The sequence below is a fragment of the Ceratina calcarata genome, unplaced genomic scaffold (assembly GCF_001652005.2).
Source record: "Ceratina calcarata isolate Rehan_Ccalc_2016 unplaced genomic scaffold, ASM165200v1 scaffold48.2, whole genome shotgun sequence".
Taxonomy (NCBI): domain Eukaryota; kingdom Metazoa; phylum Arthropoda; class Insecta; order Hymenoptera; family Apidae; genus Ceratina; species Ceratina calcarata.
In genome coordinates this window covers 2,910,489-2,917,615 of record NW_017172225.1, presented here as the reverse complement: position 1 = coordinate 2,917,615, position 7,127 = coordinate 2,910,489, and the positions used below count along the sequence as shown (strand labels likewise).

The 7,127-nt window shown below is 48.9% G+C and overlaps 3 protein-coding genes across 12 annotated transcripts in view; 2 read left to right on the top strand and 1 right to left on the bottom strand.

Annotated features, from left to right (window-relative positions):
• The window catches only part of LOC108627609 (uncharacterized), a 2,584-nt gene extending 1,254 nt beyond the window's left edge, over nucleotides 1-1,330 (top strand). Inside the window, exons 3-5 of the mRNA XM_026815907.1 lie at nucleotides 398-499; nucleotides 625-746; nucleotides 837-1,330. Coding sequence (XP_026671708.1) covers nucleotides 398-499; nucleotides 625-746; nucleotides 837-1,286 — 674 coding nt within the window. The 3' untranslated portion in view covers nucleotides 1,287-1,330. The remainder of the gene's footprint in view (nucleotides 1-397; nucleotides 500-624; nucleotides 747-836) is intronic.
• A 170-nt stretch (nucleotides 1,331-1,500) lies between these two features.
• On the top strand, nucleotides 1,501-5,706 carry LOC108627608 (uncharacterized). 10 transcript variants are annotated; one of them, XM_026816016.1, is made up of 5 exons: nucleotides 1,501-1,805; nucleotides 3,509-3,584; nucleotides 3,862-4,106; nucleotides 4,275-4,658; nucleotides 4,873-5,706. In XM_026816016.1, exons 3-5 carry the CDS (start codon nucleotides 3,870-3,872, stop codon nucleotides 5,593-5,595), a joined length of 1,344 nt encoding a protein of 447 aa, XP_026671817.1. In that variant the 5' UTR covers nucleotides 1,501-1,805; nucleotides 3,509-3,584; nucleotides 3,862-3,869; the 3' UTR covers nucleotides 5,596-5,706. The 10 variants fall into 10 exon arrangements, with proteins under 10 accessions (XP_026671817.1, XP_026671815.1, XP_026671821.1 ...); XM_026816014.1 differs by having other exon boundaries at nucleotides 1,504-1,946; nucleotides 4,873-5,703; XM_026816020.1 differs by lacking the exon at nucleotides 3,509-3,584 and having other exon boundaries at nucleotides 1,504-1,700; nucleotides 4,873-5,703.
• Nucleotides 5,672-7,127, bottom strand: part of LOC108627607 (putative chitinase 2) — a 4,074-nt gene continuing 2,618 nt past the window's right edge. Inside the window, exons 5-8 of the mRNA XM_026816021.1 lie at nucleotides 6,772-6,978; nucleotides 6,497-6,694; nucleotides 6,271-6,399; nucleotides 5,672-6,192 (exon numbers count right to left, since the gene is read on the bottom strand). Coding sequence (XP_026671822.1) covers nucleotides 5,899-6,192; nucleotides 6,271-6,399; nucleotides 6,497-6,694; nucleotides 6,772-6,978 — 828 coding nt within the window. The 3' untranslated portion in view covers nucleotides 5,672-5,898. The remainder of the gene's footprint in view (nucleotides 6,193-6,270; nucleotides 6,400-6,496; nucleotides 6,695-6,771; nucleotides 6,979-7,127) is intronic.

Here is a 7,127-nt window from a genome sequence, read left to right as displayed (position 1 = left end):
CGTCAATAGTTTACGAGTAATTAACAAAAAACGAAAAAACAGTTTTTTGTAAATTACTCGTTAACTATTGACGCTAGCGAAAAACTTTTACATGGAAATTGTAGATCTCGTCGTCCTCTACAAGAAGGTTAAAAGCAATTTTTCCGTACGTCCAACGGTTTGGGAGTTATTGGCCAAAAACGAAAATTTGGAAGAAATTGAAGGGGTACCCCTTGGAAAAATCTCGGAAAAATCGAAAATTTTTTTTTTGGTGTTTATTATTAGCAATGTTCTTCCGAAGTCTGATTTCTTTTTAAAAAATGCGTTTCTAGAGTGCATAAACTTTTGGGATTCACTGTATAGCCAATACATCCTTGAGCACATTCGTACAAAATTCTTCACTGCGCTTCGTCTTCAGGTCACTTGAACCAAGAGATCATGGTTCACAGTAGTCGAGCACTGATAGAGACGTCGACCATTCTGCACGCCTTGCCTCGTAACGTCCTGTCGAACTTAATGGGTAAAACACATACGTATAAGTAGAATTATCATGATTGCGTATTCGCGCGGCGAAGCATAATCTTAAACAGCCGGACTGTGTTCACCTTGTGTCACGTCTTTCTGTTCTCACGATCGTGAACTTAGGAGTTTTGAAGCCGGTCATTTACCTCAGCGAAGATGTCATATATAAGAGCGAGACTCTGGCCGACTGTATGTTCTTCGTGGTCAGCGGTACGGTCGCGTTGATCACGTTCAACGGAAAAGAGGTGCGAAACGCGTTGACGTTTCATCGATCGACGTGTCGATCGATGATCCTCATCGTGGGAGGAGACCCATGATTTTCTTTCTCTTCAAAGATATGTCACGAAAAAGATGGCGGGTATTTCGGCGAGGCGGCGTTGATATATCCCGATAAAAGGAGACTGGAATCGGTGATCACGTTGGAAGTGTGCGAATTGTTGCGGTTGAACCGACGCGACTTCAAACGCATGTTCACTCACAAGTGCACCTTCTACGAGAGATTGGAGAGAGCCGCCGAAATACGACGTGACCAGATAAACAAACTGACCATCGCCGTTATCGAAGCCGAAATGACGCAGATGTACAACACGGAAACCGACGTGGAAGACGAAAATGGGAAGGATTACGAGCGCGAGAGAACCGACAAAGAGACCGACCACGAGAAGAGCGAAGAAAACGACGAAGATGCCGAACCTAGCGATGATGCCGCGGCTGCTGAGGAGAAGAACGATTTCGAAGGAAACGACGAAGGCCGTAAAGAGGACGGAGAAAACGGAGAAGGTTGACTACGTTCCATCGTGTTGAATGGCTCGGATCCGGTGACAGTTCCTTCGTGGTTCTTTCATAGTTCTTTCATAGTTCTTTCTGCGGACTTTGTGCGCGTTGTAAAAATACGCGACAAAAAGTATGAATTCGAAGAGAAACGATTTTTAATAATTCTTACCTAATAACATAATCGTCATCCGTTACGTTGCACCTGGGCGAATGACGAAAGAACGATACGCGTTCGTGTATTCATCGTGGAATACGCTCTTCCGAGTTTCGCCGCTTACTTTGTTCGACGCGGGCGTAAAGCGAGCGAGCGAGTACTCTTACCGCCTCGCGCCGCCCCGGAGAACGCGGGAAGGACTTCGACGAGTAGGACTACCGCGCGCGTATCCAGCCACTTTCATTGTCATCCGATCTGCCTTACACCGAAGGTGCGGAGAACTGGCCGTATCGTTTCGCATCCGAGTCGAAAGCCATACGTCCGTCGAACACAGAAAACGGTACCAAGCGGTTGGTGCGCTTTTCGTTATTTTCTCGTGAGTATCGCATCTTCCAATAATCCTTCATCTCGCACCTATCGGACTCATCTCACGGTTGCAAATTGAACGAACGAACAGAACGTGATCACTCGAGAGCGACGAAGGAGACTTCGTTCGTTTGTTTAAAGAGATGAAAAGGTATACACGTACGAGATCATAAAATTCATTGTCCCCGATCCACTTTGCTCGTCGGATCCAGTGAACAACCGGTACGAGCGGTAGAATTATCTATCGACACGAATATATTTTACGAACAGAATCGTAGTCATTTTATCGACATATCTCTATACGTATCACGCATAAACGTTACAGGACGATCGACAATTCGTACCGTCTCTCTTTCGTTGTACCAAATCAAACGATCGGAGTGAAACCGCTCGCACACTTTCCATTAGTTCACTCGTCTCTGGCACTGTCGGATATCTCGCGCCAAATCGAACGCTCCTACGCTCCTTCCCGCGATCGACGTTACACGTAACATGTTTAACGTTTAAAAATCGCGTGACCAGATCAAGTCACCCCGCCGGCGAAAGAATCTTTCGACGAAGAAGCACTTGTACGAGAACGCTTACCCGTGAGACGTGTAAAGTCAGCCTACGTGTCGTTTCTTAAATTCTCGTTAAAAACGTTGCGTTCTGTGTGAAAATCCGCGGTCTAGCAATGAGCCGAAGATGCGATGTCAGAACGCGAAAAAACAATGCGTTTTCCCAGCAGGGGAAATTTCCCGGTTTCCTAATCGATCGACGACGAGAGAGCGTAGTGCACGCGATACATACATAGCGTTGCCAGGAGTTTCGTTCGGATCCGGTCACGGTTCACGAAAGTACCGGTCGTCGAAAGAAGCCGGAGTGACCGTTCGACGAAACTGACGTCCGTCGAGAGAAGATGCGACAAAAGATACTCGTCCAATTTCTTTCCCTACGCGTAAAGACGGTGGGAAGGCCGACGCGTACACGGGTACGCGGTTCATCTCCGCCGGACTGTACGTAACAGACGACGCGCAACGAGTAAGCCTTTCGACGAGAGTCGCGAGTACGAAATCTCATTGTTCGTACAGAGAGATCCGTGCACGAATCTCGGCCGACGAGCACGGCGAGAAACGAGGCCAACACCGGTATTCTTTTATGCCGATGCGTAATTCCGATCCGATCTTCGCGGCGCCGCTACTTTTGCGCTCCGTTAAACGGCTTCGAAACGTTTCGTCGATTTTGTAATAGCTTATCGACGACGTGCTACGGGTTGCAGACACAGACATTTCTCACGTGTCACCGGTTCCAAATTATCAGCACGATGCGCGTGTATGTGCGGTGACCGAAATGCGGACGATCCAGAACAACCGAATTCGACGCGTAGAACTCCAAGTCCGACGATCGATATCGATCGACGTCGAATGGATCGTCGGGCGAAAAACAATTTTTGAAAGAGCAGATCGAAGGTCGGACGATGTTCATGACCGCTTCGATCTCTCTTCGCGAACTTTCGTTCTCTCTGTGCATGAATAAAACATTGTCCCGATCGGACGGTAATGATCGAGAACGATGCGAGACGTCGCGTCGTCGACGAGAGAGATGGATACGTAGAATTAACGATGATCGAGGAACACAATGCAGCTGAGCTCGCGTTCGAATCGTGCTTCCTGGTTTCACTCGATTGTCGTTGAAAACAGTACGGAAGGAAGACGCGTTCATGCTCTGTTTCAGCGGCTCGAATTCACTGAGTTTCTACAGGATACAAGTACTCCGGTCTTCGGGAGATATTTTAATGATCCCGGCACACGTACGTAGGACGCTTCTTGCTTTCCACGAGCCTCGAAAGTGTCGTCGCGGTTGCGTTTCGTCACGGGATCGTAGAGAACGATGACCTGGCTAGCCGTTTCTTCCTCACTCGTGAGAGCTGCATTATTTTCCAAACAGAAATTCTGCCTACGTAAATGCGCGTGTAACGATACATTTTGAATCTCGGTAGATGCGATTAAGATATCTCGAGAATCTTCGCGCGGCCGACGATGGGACGCAAGGTTTAATCGATCACTGTAAAATCGTTTGCAATTTAGAGAGAGCAATGTCACTTTTCGAGATATCGGCTGTACTGTTGGTGGCTCTCTCGACGATCGCTCACGCTCGCACGGACATCGGTAACTGGGAAGCTTGTGGTGGACGATTGGAGCGGGCCCTGGACGCGCTCCACAGGGAATCGAGTAGGAGGAACAGACTGGAAGAACAGGAGGCAGGCACGTTCTATCAGCAGGAGCTCCGTTCAGCGCCACTTGACATGTCGGTCTCGCGGATCGCTGTTAAAGTACGATTTATTATACGTATGCATGACACTGCGTGGTCTATCGACGATTTTCTCACGTTTCACACGTTGTTCCACTGACTCATCGAGCGAATTCGAGTCATGTGCAAGCATTAAGAAGGCGATTCTCTTTGCCTCGATCTTTTTCCGGTGGTTCGTCGAACTCCTCAGCTTCCGCAGGGGGCCAGAGACACCGGGAGTCCATGGGCAAGGGTCGAGAAATGCGTTTACGAGCCCGGGAACGACTCGCTTCGAACTCGAGTGACCTTCAACGATCTGTCCGTCTCCGGTCTGATCTCGTTGATGCCACGGGATCATCAGCCACCGATACCAGCCGAGTCCTGTAGGATGACGTTGAGACTGAGACGTGCGGGGGTCGATTTCCTCACAAGTCCGATCGCTCGCGGCAGGGGACAGATGCGCATCAGAACGGAGTCCAGTTTTCTGGAGCCGAGGTTCGCCTCCATTTACGCTTACGGTTGCCACCCGACTCGCTCGGACAAACAGATCAAGAGACAGGATAAATGGCCACCGTTTTATCCACCTCGGGACGAGGTAATTCTTCTCTAATCAGGAACACGATCGCCCACCGCTCTTCATCGCCTTTCCTCTGCCACTTTTATTTCCGAGCCTCATCTTCTAAATTCTAAATCTTCTAATTCTTTCCCTGCCTAGATCTTGCGTACCTGAGTGCGTGGAAGATTGTGCGATATAAAATTAGCGCGTAGGAGCTCGCGAGACCATTTACTGAAATCTGATGTGTGTTCAGTACACGGTGTTGCCGGTGACATCCGACGGACGGTACGAAGCAGCGGAACCGCGGCAGCTCGCGGGCATTTCGAAGGAAGTGGACGTCGTAATTCCGGACGAAAGTCATCAGCCCCGGAGTTTCCCGAGCTCTTCGACCGCGAAGCTGGGCATTTGGCGGAAAAACGTTTGGCTGACGAAGAACGCGCCACGGGAGAAGCGAGACATCGTCGAGTTCGACGTCGACAGCTTTCTAGGATCTTTCGAAAACGGCCGGGAAGTCGACGATCGTCCGGCGAGGGTCGCGAGATCGCCGGAAACGATCTCGTCGCAAAATCTCGCTATCGCGTCGACGAGTAAGCAGGCAAACGGGAACGGAACCGGGAATTGTACCGAGCGACACGGGCAAAACGGCTTGAACAACGTGACGAACATCGTTCTAGGCGACTCGAACAATGGCGAGGTGAAGGTGAACGTTAAGAGGGACTATCCGATAACGGAGAACGACGCACCGAGAGAGATGAGACGTCTGTACGTCGATGAAACGTTGGACAACGTTTTTCCCGTCGACACGGACAGCGACGGTCGAAGCTGGCAGTCGAAGGAACACATCGCCAAAGAGATGGAAGATGTGTTTTTACGAGGCGCCAGCCAAGCCTTGACCCGATACATCGAGAGGCAGCTGCATCCTGCTATCAAAGAGACTCTGATGATCTCGATGGGATACACGATAAGTTACGGATAACGGATGCCTCGTCTTCTCGTCCCGGTCGTTCGCTCGAGATAGATGATTAGGTTCATGAATAAATTACTTTACAAGGTTTAAATGTACGAAACGCTGTCGAGTAAAAAGTTTATTTGTACGTATGTACACGGCTGGTGTACAAATTCTAAATAATATGTAATTGCGATTCATTGTGAGTACTCGCCGACGGCGCGTAGACAGAAGTAGGCGAACGATCGAAACAGAGGAAGACTCGAATTGAGAAGTCGTCGATCGAAATGTCTCGATTCAATTTCTCAGTACGAAGTACTCGGTGCTTCTTCTTCATATACCTGTTCGAGCGTAATGTACAGAAAATAACACTGTCGAAAGAAGAAAGTAACAGAAGAAACTTGCAACGGACGAGGCGGAGGAGTTGGGTTTACGTGTCGAACTCTCTCCTTTATCGTGATTACTCATCGAATTTCCCAAGACCTCGTTGATCGATCTCATTAAGGGGAAGGTGCCGTGTGCAGAGTCCAGAGAGTCGCTTAAAGACGCGCATTTACCACTGAAATCGTCGGTATCGATACTCCAAATCATTACACCGGACAAGTTCAAACTTATCGCGCGTTCAACCTGGAAGTAAAGGGAACAAATGAGTATGGATCGAACTGGAATCGCGGAACGGTCTTATCGTGATCGTCCAGAGCGAACCTTTGCTCTGAGACTCTTCGGATCGTCGTACACGATGACTTTGTCATCATTGACGGCGTAAGCTGTCTCGCTGATCTCGTCCCATCCGGTTCTCCACTTGCTCGGATTATTCACTAGCTCCTCGCAAATCTGAAATCCATGCGTACCGTGTCGCGTATCGTTACAACGATAAAATTCCCCGACGCTGCCGTTGAATCTGATCATACGTATACAAATCGAAGCGTACTTCGTTGTACCCCATAAAACCGTTCTGAGCAGTGTACGGTCCCTTGAACCCGTCAGTTCCGGCAGGCTGGCCGATAGGTGTTTCTCGAGACGAGTTCAGCTTCTTCGACAGTACGTACGTTCTTCCGTACATGGGAAGACCAAGCACCGTTTTATTGGGCGGCGCGCCTTTGCTCAACAAGTAGCTCAACGTGTCCATCTGAAAATACGCTGTCCCGTCATCGATACGTCGCGACGCGTTCAACGTTTCGTTTACTCGCTCATCAATGCATTTACCACACTGCTGCCGTCGTCGCTCTTCAACGGCGCGTTTGGCAACACTTTATTGTCCCATGTACCGTGATAGTCGTACGCCATCACGTGAACGAGATCGAGGTACTTGCAGAGCTCGGGTAAATCGTACGCAGCGTCGATCGTTTGTCTGTTGGAACTTATGGCCGCTGTTAAGAGGTAGTTCGGTCTTCTAAACGCTTCCTTCAATTCCTGTCGGAACATCGTATCGTTTTAAGGATGTATTGGCTATACAGTCAATCCCAAAAGTTTATGTACCTTAGAAAAACGCATTTCCTATAATTAAAAAGAAATCAGACGTCGGAAGAATAATGCTAATAATAAATAGCTACGTGTTAAAA

Coding starts and splice junctions, on each gene's coding strand:
- LOC108627608 (XM_026816011.1), top strand. CDS start 3,413: ATGCAGCTGAGCTCGCGTTCGAATCGTGCTTCCTGGTTTCACTCGATT. Junction 3,585..3,861: donor TTTTAATGATCCCGGCACAC/GTACGTAGGACG, acceptor TTTGCAATTTAG/AGAGAGCAATGTCACTTTTC. Junction 4,659..4,872: donor TTTATCCACCTCGGGACGAG/GTAATTCTTCTC, acceptor ATGTGTGTTCAG/TACACGGTGTTGCCGGTGAC.